The sequence below is a fragment of the Typopeltis vanoorti genome, chromosome 22, assembly GCF_054136105.1.
Source record: "Typopeltis vanoorti isolate ZY-2024b chromosome 22, IOZ_Tvanoo_1.0, whole genome shotgun sequence".
Classification (NCBI taxonomy): Eukaryota; Metazoa; Arthropoda; class Arachnida; order Uropygi; family Thelyphonidae; genus Typopeltis; species Typopeltis vanoorti.
In genome coordinates, this window is record NC_143570.1 from 94,963,777 (window position 1) to 94,981,741 (window position 17,965).

Sequence of the window (17,965 nt, forward strand, 5' to 3'; positions counted from 1 at the left end):
ATTTCATGATCCTATTTAAACTCCATTATTCCAAGACTTGGGTTGATATCCATTTAAATCCGTCCAGTGAAGATTACTTGGTACTTGTTTTGTGACCAGTAGATTTTTTACAAAATGGGATTGCTGCTCCCAAGGTTACTTGATCTTTGAATCTTTGAATACTCTGACATTTGGGTGGAACAGTTCAGAAGAGAGTACTTCAATTAATTAATATCTCCTATCTCAACAATGCAGCTGCCCAACATCCTTTTAAAGTTGAACTGTTGATTCACTAAACCATCTCCTCTGTTGTGGAAATCGTTTGTAGGAAAGGCTGTTCCCCATACTGAGGTAGATGGAATAAAAACTCACTGAACCAGATACTCTGAGCAGCTGGTTCAGCTGGGGAATAGCCTTTCATATGAAGTACCACAACAAGACTACAATCTCCAGCTGTTTTAAGAGGAACATCAACTAATACTGTACTCTTGATCCCAGTCCACATATTGCATTTATTTATATGCTATAGCCCTTGTAGTGTCTCTTGTTTGTGTGAATGATATATATAAATTATGATCATTGAGATTTTATTTTTTACTGAATTACTGAAAATGAATTTTTTTAAAAATATATAATTTCAAATTAATTTTTCTCTTTATATAGTTCTCATAAAGGATTATAGTAGATGATGAGGGCTGCCTCTTTAGAACTAAATCCAGTTTTCCAGCTTCAAGATGAATCGTTCTAAAGGCGAGCCTTCATGGAAATATGATGAAGTAATTACATTTTCTATTAATTTGAGTTATTTTTAAAAATTTTAATAATAATTGTCAGCTACATTGTTTATAGTCATTCTAAATTATTCTAATACATATGTTTATAGTGAAATGAATAGTTGATTTTAATTTTTCTAATTCCTGTTTTGGGATCATTTTCAGGAATGAGTACTGACAATACATGTTGCATAATGTAGTACAATAATAGCAATCAAAAATGTATCTTGTGTTTGTTATATTGAAAGATTGTTGTTTCCAGGTAATATAGGTTAATTAAGAGTTAAACAGAATATAATTTTTGAAATTATTTGAAATTTTTTTTCAAAAATTACTTGGCATATTTTAAGAACTTTTAGGTAATTAATTTTTAAAATAGTAGAAAACATTAAAGCAGTAAAAATTATAAATTAACATGTTCATTAAAAAAAAAGATAATTACGGTTGACAAATTGCAAAATATAGCCTCTATTGTTCCATTGCTAACTCCACCATCTAGTGATGTAACAAAAAGGGCTCTAGCAACTGAATATTGTTGGTATTTGCATAACGTAGTGGGAGAAAATGCCAGTTCCCACTGTACAACACTGTGGCCCCCTTGGGGGCCATAGGTTTTGTTGAGGGGGCCGTGAAATAATGAAAACAAATTTAAAATGTTTTAAGACTAAGATTTTTTTATTTTAAAAGAAACGTATTTAACTTTTATTATTTATTATTTCTTTTTTGTTATTTTTAATATTTTAATGGAAAAATTCACACATTGGTGTTGGTTCACAAACTTTGCTTCCTGCGTATTTCGGCGCTTAAGGAATATTAGTAAATATTGCTTATTCATATGTTTCATTTCAAAGCAGTGGTTAATTGTATTTACTTCGAATGCTCTCCAGGGAAGCTCCAAATCTTCCTGTCCCTTTCATCATGCGTTCGTAATCAGGGACTGTTGATATTGACTTTATATACATATCAAAACTCGTTTTATATTATCACTGTTATCCGACTTTTATATAAGGTTTATAATATAAAACTCGGATAAAAGTTTCGCATATACTTCACACATGAAAAAATGCTTAAACAAGTTCATGTGGGGAGATAGTAACTTGCTTGCAGTGGTAAACAACACGCCCTCCCTAACAGCCACTATACTGCAGAGGCAATAAAAACAAGTACTTTTATTATGCCAGTGAATAAGGTATGAGGAGTCTGTGTAATATATTTCTCAACAAATAGTGCAATTAGAGACAACTGGGATAAAAACACTAATTAATGAATCACATGTCCCCTCATACAGAAACTATGCTGTATAGACTGAAACAAAACCATATGGGCAAATACAGTATCTAACTAAAAACTATTGTTATTAATTAGATGTGTGCGAGTTCGATTTCCCAAGGCAGCAATAAAATTCAACCAAACGTGTTAAAATTCGTAAAAGTGTTAAAACTAAGTAATATATATAAAATGAATGTTATGGCAGTTTCACATATGGAATTTGGTTGAAGAGAGTTAGCATTTCAACTCATTTGTCAGCAATGCTTTTATCTTTCGGTTGCATGATCTTTTGTTAATACCGCACCAATCATATGCACGTTTTAATAACCTGCCTTTGCTGTCTGTTTCGCGTTAGGCTTAATTACCGTAAAGGGAGAAAAGTCACAAAAGAGAAAAATGTTCCTGGTCCAGGGATTCCCTTATTCAGGTAATATTCACTAATTCCATGTTATCAGTCTGTGGTGTGCCAGTATCGGTAAGTGGTGATATTATTTGATCTATTCTACATTAAAAAATTTAACCCTGAGATGGATAAGTGGCTGATAAAAAAAATATAAAAAAATTCCTGCGAACAGTCAGAAGAAGCAGAAACAGACTAAAAAAAAAGGACAGTATTTCACATTTTACCAGAACTGCCTGCATCGTCTTCAGAACCAAACGATAAAAGGCAAAAAATGTAATATATGCATTTGATTTTTGCAATGTTCGCTGTGTTTGTTTTGTATTGAATATAAATACAATAAATATTATAATAATATATCTCTCTATTAAGATTTTTTTCCGAAGGGGGCCATGAAATATTTTAATTTTTGCAAAGGGGGCCGTGACATCCAGAAGTTTGGGAAGCACTGATATAAGGCATTGAGCAGTACAGTTAAGAACCTCTATAGCGTAGTCATTGTCAGCAAAGACCTAGGTTTGAATCCTCATAAGATGCCAAGAACTTGAATTGGGGTTTTTCAGTAGAAGATGAGTTTTAATTGGTCTTATATGGCATATATATATTTTTTTCACCTAGCAATGAGGAAAATCAGCCATGAGAGCACATGCAATTTACATGCACACACACACACATACACACACAAAAAAATACAAGTTGTGACAATTAAATTTCTGGAATGCACACATAAAAACTATATTTGCTTACCTGCAGACTAGTGACTATCACCTTTGAAGTAATCTGCTTGTTCAGCAATGCACTTAGATGATGCTGTCATTGTTCAACATTTTTGCAACTTGTCTTCTGGAATGCTTTTTTTTATTATCATCACCACATAATTTTGGATGTCAGATGTGTCAGAAAATCTGCATCCTTTCAAGGCCTTTTTCACTTTTGGGAACAGCCAAAAGTCACAAGGAGCTAAGTATGAATACAGTTTGATGGTTCAGTTTTTGATTGATTTTTTTTTAGCCATAAACTCACAGACAACTATTGCATCATGTTCTGGAGTTGTTCGGCCCATGTTCAGGTTTCGTCTTAGGAATAGCTTCACATAACCTTGCTAGCACTTCTAAATAACATTGTTTACTGTTTGAGCTTGTTTAACGAATTTTAAGTGAGCTGTGTCCTTATGATCGAAAAAAGCAAGCAAGGTCTTAATCTGCAATCGTGACATTCACACATTTTTGAAGATGTTTTCTGTTGCATGCTTTGGTGTTTGTTTCAGTATCATACTGAAAGTACATATCTAGTTTCACTTGTGCTTTTGCTTAGCTTTGCACAAAACTTGATATTTAATATGCTGTTTCTAAATTCTGCTCAGTCATTTTTCTGCCAAAAGCAACAAACACACACATGCAAACTCTAACACAGCTTGTCTACTACTGACTGGATTGTTTTGATATGACCCAGGGCAATAGCAACTTTTTGAAATGTACACATTCACATGTTTCTGCACCTTGATAAAATAAAATAATAAATTTTCTTTTAAAATTATCATCATCCTGATATGTACCCTCAGGAGATGTACAGGATCATTATCTCAATAAGTTTTAGAGACACTTCTGACTAACAATTTGCAACTCTTTTAGAGACTAGGCACAGTCCTGGAAACAGCCAAATCAAGAAACCAAATTCTTTACTTGACAAAGACATCATGACTAAGGCTGGATAACTTTCATAAGTGTTGATAGTAGGGAGGCAGATGAAACAGAAGAAATAATCGAGTTACTGAGTGTCTATTTTGCATGTATCTATCATGCAAGTGAAGTTTTGGCATTTCCCACATTTCCTCACATCTCTCATAATAACTGATGTAGGCTAGAGAATGATGAATTGGAAGTACTTAGGATATTTACATAATCTCAATGCAAATATGGCCATGTGATTAGATGGGATATCAGCCCACATACTGTGTGATGATTTGCCAAGGTTTGGCACATTGTGTATGGCTAGGCTATAAAGTCTCAAAGGAGTGGAAGAGGACAAAATAGTTCTGTTGCACCTTAAGGGCAGCTTCAAGACAAAAGTTCATCAAACATAAAATGCAGGAATGGATAGACAAGAATGTGATACTCTCTTGAGTTTTGTGAAAGGTAGTTCATGTATTAGTAATTTACTCACTTTTTAAAAATAGAATGATCATTTTGATAAAGAGAATGGCTACATAATGTACTGCTGGATTTTGCAAAGGCATTTGACAGGATACCACATGAAATTCTGTTACCCAAATTGGAACCAATGGTGATGAATATGATGCTGTGATGTGATATAAGGATCTAGAAAGAATGTGTCGAATAGTGTACTAAGGACTCTGTGCTCAAGATGCTACTATTAGGTACCAAGCTGCTAACTCAGTACCAATCTCTAATCCATTCAGCCTTGGCATATACATATATATATCAAATTGAGTGAAAAAGGATGCCCGATTTAGAGGCTGAGGAAACAAGTAATATGATGTGTTTATGGCAGGAAAAGCTATTTAATTTATACATTAATATCCACAAATCGTTATGGAGACAACTACCATGTTTATTCAAACATTGTAGTTATCTCCATAATTTTCAAAAATGCATACCATTAGGATCATAACCGGATGCCTAAGACCAACCCCAGTCAACAAGCTGTATCCCTTAGCAGGCATAGTGCCACCAGGCATAAGACATCAAGTGGCTGGTGAGATGGAGAAAAAAAGCAGATGATGGCCGAAAGACATCCAATGTACGGCCATATCATCACGGCTTCTCCCCTCAAATTGAGGCATAGTTTTATGCAAAGAACTAAAGCATAGCTCCATAAACCTGAGGAGCGACGCCTTGTTCTATGGAGGGAATCTGTTCAATTTCAAGAAGCCCCCATAATTAAGGAAGAGTTAACCAAGGGATATCACCTACCCTATAGCACCTGAAGGACTCTGAACCGTCTTAGAGTGGGAATGTCCAGATGCAGAAGTAACCTGATGAAATGAGGTTATGCAGATGATGACAGCTGTGACTGCGGAGACACTCAAACTGATGAACATCTTTTATGTTGCCCAGATCTAATCGATGTGTGTTTCATGGATGACATTCTGACGGTCAATGACAGTGGCAATACAAGCCGCAGTTTTTTGGATGGAGAGGATATGATTGGTGTTCCGGACTCGGAAAGTAAGTATTGATAGCTGAAGTTAAATTGAAATTAAAGGCTAAGAAGAAACAAAAGGACAATATCATATTTGATTTAAAGTAGAAGTCAGAAAGAAATTAAGAAGTTTGGAGAAGACAGGAAGAGAGTTAGAAGAACTATGAGAAGAAACAAAATATACAGTAATTGGAATGCCAGAGAAGACTCTAAATAAAGCAACAAGAAAGAAATATTGTAAATGGTTGTCAGAAGAATGTATTCAAATAGCAGAGGAAAGAAGAAAAATGATACTTCAGAGAAACAAAGAAAGGTTTAGACAACAGAGTGCATATTTCCAAAGACAGGCTAGGAAAGATAAGGAAAAATGTCTAAACCAAAAACACAAGGAAATTGAAGAAAGCAGCATTATGGGTAGAACAAGAAATCTGTATAGAAAAATAAATGATGCTGCAGTGAAGTTTATCCCTAGATTAGGAGTTTTAAAAAGTAATTTGGGTAAATGCCTGATGGAAGAAGAAGCAGCAGTGAAAAAAAGATGGAAGAGTATGTAGAGGAATTGTACAAGAAAGATGATAATAGAAGAATTTGAAAGGAGAGAATTTGTCGAGGAACCAATGATAATGAAAAGTGAAGTGATATCAGCAATGGAACAGCTGCCATAAGTTAAAGCTCTTAGAGCTGATGGTGTGTCAGTGGAATTATTGAGAGCAGCTGGGGATGAATTAGTGAATATATTGACTGAAATTTGTCAACAGGTTTGGAAGAAGGTATACTAGCCTAGAGATTGGAAAACATCAGTATTCATCCCAATTAAAAAAAAAAAAAAAAAAAAAAAAACATCAAATCCCAGAGGTTGTGAGAATTACAGAACCATTACTTTAATTTCACAGGCAAGTAAAGTTATGCTGAAATGATCCTATAAAGGTTGGAGCCATATGTGAATAGAGAAATGCCACAAGAACAGGCAAGCTTTAGCAGAGGTAGAGGAACTAAAGATCAAATAGCAAACATGAGATGGATTATCGAAAGAACAAGAGAATTTCAGAAGGAAGTATTCATCTGTTTTATTGATTACAAGAAAGCTTTTGATTGAATGGATTACGACAGACTGTGAATTGTAATGAGATCAATGGGAATACCTGAATATTTAATTCTCTTGATAAGAGAGCTATATGACAACCAAGAAGCTTCAGTAAAAACAGTCTTTGAAGAAACAGTGTTTGAGTGGAAAAAGGGGGTGTGGGAGGTTTGTATACTTTCACTCTACCTTTTTAATATTTACGGTGAATATATTATGAGAATGGCTGATTTAGACAATGATCCAGCTGGAATTAAGATTGGTGGCAATAAAATAAATAATTTAAGATGTGCAGATGATACAACCCTCCTAGCAGAAACTAAGGAAGATCCGGAGCAGTTGAGCTTAATATAAATATCAGCAAAACAAAAGTGTGAGCTTCTGGCAATTAAATGAATTTATAAGAGGTAGATGAAATAGAAATCATTGAAAGTTATGATTTACTGAAGTCAGAATCAGAAACGATGGTAAATGTGTAGATGAAATTCAAAGAAGGATAGTCATGGAGAAAAAAAGCTATGCTAAACATGACAAAAATTAAGAAAGATGAGGTGGTGTGAGTAAGGCCACAAAAGTTAGAATTGTCAAAACAGTGGCATTTCCATTAGTGATGTATGGATGTGAAAGCTGGATTATTAAGAAGAAAGACAGAAAGTGAATTGATTCATTTGAATTATTGGTGTTGAGGAGACTATTAAGAATTCCATAGACTGCAAGAATGACCAATAAGAAGGTTTTAGAGAATATAAAGACAGAATGCTCCTTGGAAGTGATGATCACTAAACAGAAGTTGATGTACTTTGGTTATATTATGTGAACTGATGAATCATTAGAAGAAAAGGCAGTTATGTTGGGGAAGATTGAGGGAATGAGAAGAAGAGGAAGACCACAAAAGAGTTGGATTGACAACATAAAAGAACTTACCGACTTGAACTTACAATTACTTAAAGAAAGGAAATAAGGCTGAGTGGGATGGAGAGCCTTTGTTCACAGGATTACCAAGAGTCAAATGACTGGATAGCACATAATGGCATTTTTAGTTTTTGGCTAATTTTAGCTTTCCTGTTTTCTCCTTATGTTTTATTATTTTTGTCTTATGATACTGTAGCTTAGGTATACTAAATATTAATTGTTATATTAATCTAAGTGGTTGTTTTCTGTCATAGCTGTTTTCTCATGGTGTATTATCATGCTTGCCTTATTACTGATTGTGTGCTGACAGTTGTCACATTATTATAGTTGAAGTCTTAACCAGGATTACTAGTAAAGTAAATTATTTTATTTACTTTTTTGTGTGTGTGTGTGCATGTGTGATTAGTATCTATGAAATCATCAAATTCATTGTGGGCGACCCACTTAGCTAACAACATGTTTGTCATATTTGAACCTTGAAATCCTTTACACTCCTCACATTCTGGCAATACATTGGTAATTCATTCCACTCACCCGCCATTCTCCACTAAGAGAATTCCTTTCAAATACAGTAAAATGCTAAGATAACTTAGCATTTTAATGTATCAATATATAGCCTTGTATATGTATATTCTGTATATATATATATACATATTTCACATATATATACATGTGTGTATATATATATTACACTCTTCACATTCTGGCAATACATTGGTAATGCATTCCACTCACCCACCATTCTCCACTAAGAAAATTCCTTTCACAGTAAAATGCTAAGATAACTTAGCATTTTAATGTATCAATATATAGCCTTGTATATATATTCTGTGTATATATATATATATATATATGTATGTATTTCACATATATATATATGTATGTATTTCACATATATATATATGTATGTATTTCACATACACACACACACATATATATATATTTCACACTGACTTGTCAGTGTGATATATTTGTTTTAAATAGTACAAACTTCTTTTGTTTGTTTTAAAATTTTTTGGTATTTTTATACAATCTGTAATCTTATTTTATAGTACAGATAAATTACTCAAGGATGTCCAGATTACTTTTAATGACTTTCAGTGTGCTTATGTAATCTTTATTCTTTACTTTAATTGACCATACATTTCTTTTAGAGTTTAATCCATAAATTCTATTTTATTATCTTTATTATTTCTATTATGTCATTTAATGGCATCTTATTTTTATTTCACAATACTACTTCAATGAGTATTTTCACTTACTGTTTTCAGTACATGTCATCTATTCATTTTATAAATAAAATTATTTCTGTATGAAAGTTAATTAGTTGAATAGAAGAAAGCAGTCAGTTTAACAAAAGATTTCAAATGTCTTGGATATTAAACCAATACACCTTGGCTGTCATTTCTGACTGTTGAAGCATGAAGTAGTTAGTGTTGGTTATCAGTTTTTTTTTTTTTTTCTCCTCTTTATTCTTTTTCTTGGCAATTTGTCAAAGTTAGGTATGTGTATGTGCCCTCTATGGCATGTAGCAGATGCCTATATTTAGATGGTACTTTAGTTGTGCAGACATTAGAACACAAACACACAGACACATGCACACACACACACTAGTCTTTACCTTTGCTTTCTTAAGGTGTTGTTGGCTTCATAAATAGCACTGAATGAAAGTTCTTGCATTTGGGTGAATGAAATGATGATGATGCTGTTTCTTGGTAGCTGTTCTAGTGCTGTTTTCTGAATGACTTACCTTCTGTTGATATTTATTCTTTTGCAGCTTTAACATATACAGGAGTGTAAGTAACATCAGCTTTTCATATTCTTTAATTAAAAGTAACTGGCAGTGAATAATGATTTAATATTTTATTTACTATAAATTTAAATTTTGGATAATATTATTTCATATTTTCAAATTTAGTTAATTTATATGATCAAGAAATAAAGATCTTTTTTGAAGTGCTTGAATCAAAAAAATTTTAACACTGGTTAACTTTTAAAACATCATTTTATAAAGTTTGATAACAAATTTAATGATTATTTCATTCTGTTTTGTTTGATTACAGTGAATTAATTGCAAATGTGAACTGGAATTGGATAACCTAAATAAGAGGTGCTTTTAATATAAAAGATTTTTTTTTTTTTGCTAACTTTGTTAGTTGTAGGATGTAGGCTTTCTTTTATAAGATTTCTTTAGAGAATATGCTTGAGTAGAGGGAGAAATACCAAAATTTTTAAATGTTCTGGTTTCCAGGTTAAAGAATTTCAAGAGCAGCTTTCTTTTGGTTTTATTTCAACCTACTGTTTTTTTTTAAACTTCTTATTCTACTTCTTCAGGTTAAAGAATTTCAAGAACAACTTTCTTTTGGTTTTATTTTAACCTACTGTTTTTTTTAAACTTCTTATTCTACTTTAAAAAAAAGTTTTGTAACTTTTTTTTTTAAAGTTACAAAAAAAAGACATAAAAAGAAGCATGGAAAACAAGACCTAGACAGAAAAGACCAAAGAGACCAAAATGTATTATCAGGTAATGAAAGAAAAGTTCAGCATATTCTCTGAAAAGAAATTTTTACTTTTATTAGAGGTTGATGAGCGATGCTGAAAATAACATTAAATCTCTTTGTGAATATAGCTTTGGAATTGGATTGGTCAGGAGCTCAAGAGGGCTACTTAAAGTGTTGAAGTTGGTCAAAGGCAGAATTTAGGAATTTGTTGATGGAAATATGATACTCTTTGAGGGGAGCAGAATGGTTTTGTGAAATACAGGTCATCTTAGTAATTTCTGACATTTGAGTTGGATAAAGGAAATGGCTGTTTTCAATTTCTGTGGTTGTAAAAATGATCACCAAAATTCTAGTATGATCTACATGATGAGAAACTGTAAAAAAAAATTTTTTTTTAAATAACATACAATTGCAAGACCTCGTGTTTGCTTCTAGTACCTATCTTTGAACTGAAAGGAAGTATTATCTGTATAATGTCTGAATAGAATGATAGTATCTAGGGAATTACACACAGCAATAGACAGAGAGACAGAGAGAATTAAAGTTCTAACTATATGAGTGACATTTTTATTTTCTCTCTTTGTAACTGAATACTGTTAGTCAGACTATATCCATTGTTCAGCTACACTTAAAAACAACGTTCCCCTCATAATAGGAGTAACTGCTATAGTAAGAGCCAGCACTCTCTTCCCCCCCCTCCACTGTTGCCATTAGGAGGCACAAAGGTCACAAGGAACAACCCTTTGAAGTCTAATTCAGTGGAAGTATCACTTATAGGAACAAACAGTAAAACTGTAAGTACATTTTTTTAAACTTTGTACCTTAGGAAAAACTTAGGAGTTCAATCAGAAAATTGTAATACTACAACTTTGATTAACACGGTGGCTTGGGCTGAATTAGAGTTAGAAAAAGCACTTGATTTTTGCTGCGTAACATTGCCAAATTATGAGATAATTTAAGAAATGATTTTAAAAAGAACATACTAACTGCAGTGAATGAACTAACAAAGGTATTCTGTAAAATGCAAAATGAAACAAAGTATCAAAAGAACTATAGTTCATTACAAACAAGGAGGAGCAGGCTAATTTAGCTCTCCCTACTAAGCTATTCACTGGTTGTTAAAATCAATCACAAAAATGAAAAATACTCATAACAGAGGAATCTTAATTAAATCCAAAGTAAAGACTGACATAGACTTGATACATAATGAAATCTCTAAGGAATTCAAAGACACATTAGTAGTATATCCCAGTAAGAAACATCTTCCAAGGCTAATTATATATGATATTCTCAGCAAAATCGATGTGACAATTGCAATTTACTCAATAAACATGAACTCTTCAGTGGCAATACAGTGACACAGAAATTCATCAGAACAAATAGAAAAATGAACAAAAATAACTTAATTATCCAATGGTGAGGACCAAATTGCTGGAAACCGGTGTTAAAACGCTGTGGAGAATTTTTCCATTGCCCTACTACATGAGCATTCTGAGGGGAGAAAACCATCTGTCCATTCTGATCTAAGTAACACAAGTTCAGCGAGTGCCTATGAAATGAGCTTGAGACAAACTGTATAAATTGCCGAAATCATAATAAGCATGGAAAAACCAAAAATGACTGCAAACACATGGCACTAAGCAAAAAGACTGCCTGATATACAACTACTATAGACAGTTCAAAATTCAAAACATAGATTATGGAAAGCAATAATAGAGTTAGCAGAAACAGCACTACTTTCCTGGCATGCCTTGAAATAAATCTTCATTGCTCTATCAAGGCTGTAAATAACTCAACAGAATTCATAAATAGAAGAAATATAGGCCTAGCATTAATACATGAACCTTACAACATCAGCAACAAATTATGTAGCTTTCCAATTAATTATAAAATATAAAGTATTTTCCAAAGGATCAGAAAGAAAGAGATTTGCAATACTCGTGGTCAATCGTGAAGTCGAAGCAATATTAATTTCTCAGTACAGCAATGAGGATTCAGTACTTATTGAAATTACATACAGTGGAATTAAAACTTTTGCTGTGAGTATGTATCTAGACTATCATAATGACATGAAATACGACTTTAAAAAAATGGGCAACATCGTGGATTTTACCATCAGTCATGGCCTGTTCTTGGAATGATGGCAATGCCCATTTGGTTTTATGCAAGAACACAAATGATAGAGGTACAAATCTGGAAGAGCTATTAGCATCAAATTCCCTAAACATACTAAACAATGACAGTAATACCGCTATCATTTGAAAATACCAGAGGAAGCAGCTTCATTGATCTGACAATGGCAAACAATACTATTTTACCCCAGATTTCTGAATGGAGATGCAAGGAAGAGGAAAGCTGTTCCGATCATTACATTTTAAGTTTCATCATCAGTAACAAAAATTTAAACAGAATTCACAAGACAAACCATTGTATTAACATCAAGTACTTCACCAACAAAACCAATCTAGACACATTTGTAAAAGCATTAAAAAGAGAATTTGCGTGCCTAATCTCAGAGCATCACTTTACTGAGATCAGCAAACAACAGCTTAGCTTAGACAAATAACTTAGCCATCTGGATATCAGCACAGGCTGATATAGACTTCCTTGCTAATTTATAACAATGTTACGGCCGAATTGGATAAAGGGAATAGATATGCTATGAAAATGTTAGATTTTTCTAAGGCATTTGATAGGATACCACACGACAGGCTGCTGTGTAAACTGGAGAATATGGGATTGGAATATAATCTATTGACTTGGATCTGGAGATAGTTGACAGACAGATATCAAAAAGTGGTATACAGTGGGTGTGAATCTACCAAATTTAAGGTAACCAGTGGTGTACCTCAGAGTTCAGTCCTTGGGTCATTATTGTTCAATCTGTACATTAATGACATCAAGCAAGGTCTATTATCAGATGTACAATTGTTTGCTGATGATGCAAAGATAGGCAGGGCAATCAGGGATGCTACTGATATTCAGCAATTACAAAATGATTTGAATAGACTGGAAATCTATGTAAAAGAAAATGGATGTCAGTTTAATGTTAGTAAGTGTAAAGTTATGCACTTTGGCGTGATTAGAGTTCCAGCAGCATATTATATTAGTGGGGTTATGCTACAAGAAACTGAAGAGGCAAGGGATCTTGGTGTATTGGTGGATAAGAATTTAAAGTTCAAAGGTCACATAGTAAAAGTTGCACATAATACTCAGAGGATAATTGCTATGTTGAAGCGAACCTTGACATGTAAGGGTCACGAAGTAATTTTGCCTATTTATAAGGCTTTGATAAGACCACCTGGATTACTGTGTGCAGATTTGGTCTCCTGGGTTCCAAGGGGATAAAGAAGCCGTGGAAAGGGTGCAAAGAAGAAGAGTTACAAAGATTATATACAGATTATGGGATTTAGATTATGATTGTGAGTGTGTGGATTACAGACTCTGGTTAACAGGAGAAAGAGGGATGATATGATAGAGGTCTATAAACTTTTGAATGGGTGTTATAGTATTTCAAATGATGAAATTTTTCGTTATATGGAAGGCGTGGAGAGAACATGGGAGCATTCATGGAAGTTAAGGTTGTTCTCAGTCAAGAAAGGGATAAGAGCTAGGTTTTTTCTCCCAGAGAGCAGTGAGTGAGTGGAATAATTTGCTGTTAGGGGTAGTGAGTGCATTTAGTGTAAATGAATTTAAGGGAAGGTATGATAGCTGGGTTGGGTAATTTACAGCCTCCCTCAATGAATCCTTGACTCCCTGGAGGTCTCAGATAATAATAATAATAATAAGGCGATTTCATGGCGTGAAAAAATTCTGTGACCAAACACTCAGAATAACCAATATACTAAACCTAGAGGGTAAAAAATCATTACCTTGGTGGAACAATGAATTAACACTCCTAAGAAAATGTGCAAATGAACTCAAGACTACTACATCAAAGAACCTACAATAATCAAGGTTTAAGACAGAACCACTATAAAGCCAAATACAGTTATTGGCCAAAATTATAAACGAAAAAATAATGGAAAAAATTATGTACTGTTTGAACTGTATTGAATCCATGGAACTGTATATGTATATAAATTAGCAGCAAGCAAGAATAAGGCCACGCTTATATTATCGACCATTAAGAAAACAGATGGTTCTTTCACTCAAAACTTAGCAGACAAGTTTATTCCTGATGATAATGAATCGAAAAGTGAAGAAATCCACAACACTTACAAAGAATGGAAACAGACATACACATTGCTAACAAACTCCTGGATTGGATGGAATAACCAGCAATATACTCCTGAGAGCATTTGTTGAATTTCCCAAATTCATAACAACAGTTTACAATGAATGCCTAAAAAGAGGATGATTTCTTTTATTATGGAAATGCACTAAAATTATATCCGTAATCAAACCAAAAAAAAGAAACATCTGATGGAATTAGTAAATATAGACCAATTAGTCTCATAAATGTTGCTGTTAAGGTACTAGAAAAATTTCTGATAAACAGAATAATGCCCTTTGTCTATTTAAAGAGACCTTTAAATCAGCAATCAGTATGCATTTAGACTTCTATCCAGCACAATAGATGTGCAATTATGGAGATAAAAGAGTTCACAGAAGACAGTCTATAGCAGTAGTCTCAAACTCAAATTGCATCTGGGCTTAATGCACGATGTGAAAGTAGCTGACGTGCCAGAATTTTTTTTAACAAAATGAGAGTGTATATATATATATATATATATATATATATATATATATTGAACCATACTTACCCCTAATGTATGGATACCACCCCTTTATAACCTTTATAATTATGAAACCCTTTTATAACCTTTATAACTTGAGAATAAATAATGACAACCTATTCTCTTTCTTTAATTTATTAAATTTTTCTTTGACACATACAGAAAAAATACATATGTTCGTATGTAAATAATTATAAACTTCTTTATTTCTTACTGCAACTTGACACTTGATGACGTTTCGATTCTGATAAAGCTTGTAGCCTTGGAGAAAAATTACTGGAAACTATCTTCTTCACGGATTGTAAATGCTCATCGGTCAATCAGGTTCTTTTCTTAGACTTATTAATTTTCAACTGCGAAAAAACTGTTCACATAAATGTACTCCCAAACAAAGCGATTATTCTTATTGCAAAAATTCATAACTGAGGGTATTTATCTTTTGAGTACGAATAAAAGTTAACCAAATCTGTATCTTCAAATCTTTGAATACGATTTATATCACACTGTAAATTAATTAGCTCCATTTGTAGATTTTCTGGTACGTTATTCACGTTCGTTTTTAATGGTAATGAAAATAATGTAAAATCGGACTCCAAAATATGCAAGAAAAATAATGCTATTTTTCTTGCATATTCTTGAGATTTTTCATTTGAAATAATAGGGCAGGATTTAAGATGCAGGAAATGTACGAAATTTTTTGTTCCCAGTTGTGTTTCCCATAATTGCAATTTAACTTTAAAAGCTTTAATACAAGCATACATGTCCGTGATTAGTTTATTCTTTCCTTGCAGCTCTTTATTGAGAATATTTAAATGGCTGGTTAAGTCAACAAGAAATGCTAAATCTGTTATCCATGTATCATTCCGTAGTTTGTTGATGGTTTTATTTATTTGTGTCATGAAAATTTTGATTTCATTTATTAAATCAAAAAACTATTTTAATACAGCTCCTCGGCTTAACCACCTCACCTCGTTATAATAAATCATTTCTCCGTACTCACTTTCAATTTCTTCAAGTAATGCAACAAATTCTCGATGATCTGGAGCTCATCCATGGATAAAGTTTACTGTTTTAGTTACTGTTTCCATAACATTATCCATCTGCAAACTTTTGGCACAAAGTGCTTCTTGATGAATAATGTAATGTATAGGGCAAAATTTATTCTGAAATTTTTTTTCTTTCACTATATTTCTTAATTTTACCGCTACTCCATTTTTTTTTACCAACCATAGCAGCTGCACCATCACTTGCAAATCCAAACATTTTATTCCAACTTAATTTATATTTATCTATTACAGTTTTTATTTCAGAAAAAATATCCTGTGCACCAGTTTTTCCTTTCATAGGAATTATTTCCAATAATTCCTCAATTACTTCAAATTCATCAGTAACACCTCATACGAAAATGGTAAGTTGTGCTATCTCTGTGATGTCAGTACTCTCATCAGCTGCTATTGAGAATGCTGCAAAATCTATACTTTTTTTTTAACTGACATTGTAAATCACTAGCGATTTCGTTAATATGTTCCGCACTGTGTTGGCTGACAAACTAATATTTTTAAATAATTCTTGTTTGCAGGACAAAGAAGTTCAGCAGACTTAATCAAACAATCTTTAAGGAATTTGCCATCAGTAAATGGTTTTGATCGTTTTGCAATGATGTTTGTGAGAGCTAAACTTGCGTGAACTGTTGCTTCACTGGATTTATTTGTTCAGTAAAAAAATTTTGTTGTCGTTGTAAGCAAGATTTCAGAAACAGTAACTTTTCTTCTCTCAATTTGCCTTCCAACATTTCAAATTTTTTTTCATGATTCGTTTCCTAATGGCGACATAAATTGGATTCTTTTGGAACTGATATTCCCTTATTACAAATAAAACATACAATTTTATTGCGCACAACACCACAAAAGTACATAATTTCCCATTTATCTTGAAAAATACGTCCTTCTTCATCCACATTTCTTTTACTCTTTGTTAAAGATATGGCTTGCAGTTTAATCTCTTAATTAAAATCACAGTTATAATTTTATTTACAAGTTTAATTCAACAAGATGAATTTTCATATGAAAGCAACACTCAAAAGTTATGCACAATTCTAAACAATAGGTATTCATATGTATTCAAATAAACAGGTTTTATAAGCCATATGTTAGTTTGTCTCCATCTATGTTGCAATATGAACTGCGCAGCTGTGCATCGGAAACACCAGAATGCTGAAGCGCCACCAACTGTCGGCTGGCGAACTAAATTTACTGATTGTACATTGTAGATATGGACTGAGCTTATGTGCACATAAGCTCAGTCCATATCTCTATGTCTCTAAAACTATAAGCACCGTATTTACAACAAATACATAATTGAAATGTATTCGCAGGCTGTGTAAAATTGCTTTGGGGGCCAGATGTGGCCTGCAGGCCGCCAGTGTGAGACCGCTGGTCTATAGCAAGAAAAAAAAAATGATGTGCTACTGATCTCACTCGATGTACAAAGATGTCTCAATCTGTTTCTATCCTGAGCTTGTTAGTGCTAAAGAGTTCCAGTTGTTTTTATTATTTTATTATATCGTCTGACCATATTTCAGATCTTCCAGCTGATCTTTTTTTTTACTTTCATATGGCTACCACTCCGGTAAAACTTTTGTCTGTCTATTGCCCTTGAGTCCTTCAATGTGTCCTGTCCATTTCTTTTGAAGTATGTTTTCTCCATTATCTAAAATGTTTTAGCTCTTATTTCTTAATTTTTGATTTTATCTCTGAGTCTTATGTTTAGCAGACATCTTTCCATTCTTCTTTCTGTTTTTTTTTTCATTTTATCTATTTCCTTTTTGATTGGACAGATTTCGGCTCTCTATGTCATAACAGGCAATACACATTGGTTGAACAGTCTTGCTCTGTTTCAGGTTTTATTTTGCTGTTTTAAAATCTCTTCAGTTTTCCAAAACCTGCCCACCCTATTCCCATTCTTCTCGTTTTCACTTCTTCCATGACTCCTTGTTTCTTCATTGTTAACAATTTTCTTAACATACTCATTTACTATTTCAATTTCTTTATTGTTTACCTTAACCTTCTGTCTTTCATCATATCCTGTTCGGTTTGTCATTATTTTGGAATTAATGTCTAATCTAATTTCTAGTGATTTAGTTGTTAGAT

General features: G+C 33.0%; 1 protein-coding gene across 5 annotated transcripts in view; it reads left to right on the plus strand.

Annotated features, from left to right (window-relative positions):
• RhoGAP19D (Rho GTPase activating protein at 19D) overlaps positions 1 to 17,965 on the plus strand; it is a 503,360-nt gene that overhangs the window by 49,319 nt on the left and 436,076 nt on the right. For 4 of the 5 annotated variants that reach the window (XM_090412052.1, XM_090412051.1, XM_090412054.1 and 1 more), the window contains one exon: positions 643 to 755. In XM_090412052.1, the coding sequence (XP_090268178.1) occupies positions 714 to 755 (42 nt within the window). In that variant the 5' untranslated portion in view covers positions 643 to 713. Of the gene's footprint in view, positions 1 to 642; positions 756 to 9,156; positions 9,373 to 17,965 lie in introns of those variants that run through there. The other variant, XM_090412055.1, reaches the window with a different exon arrangement.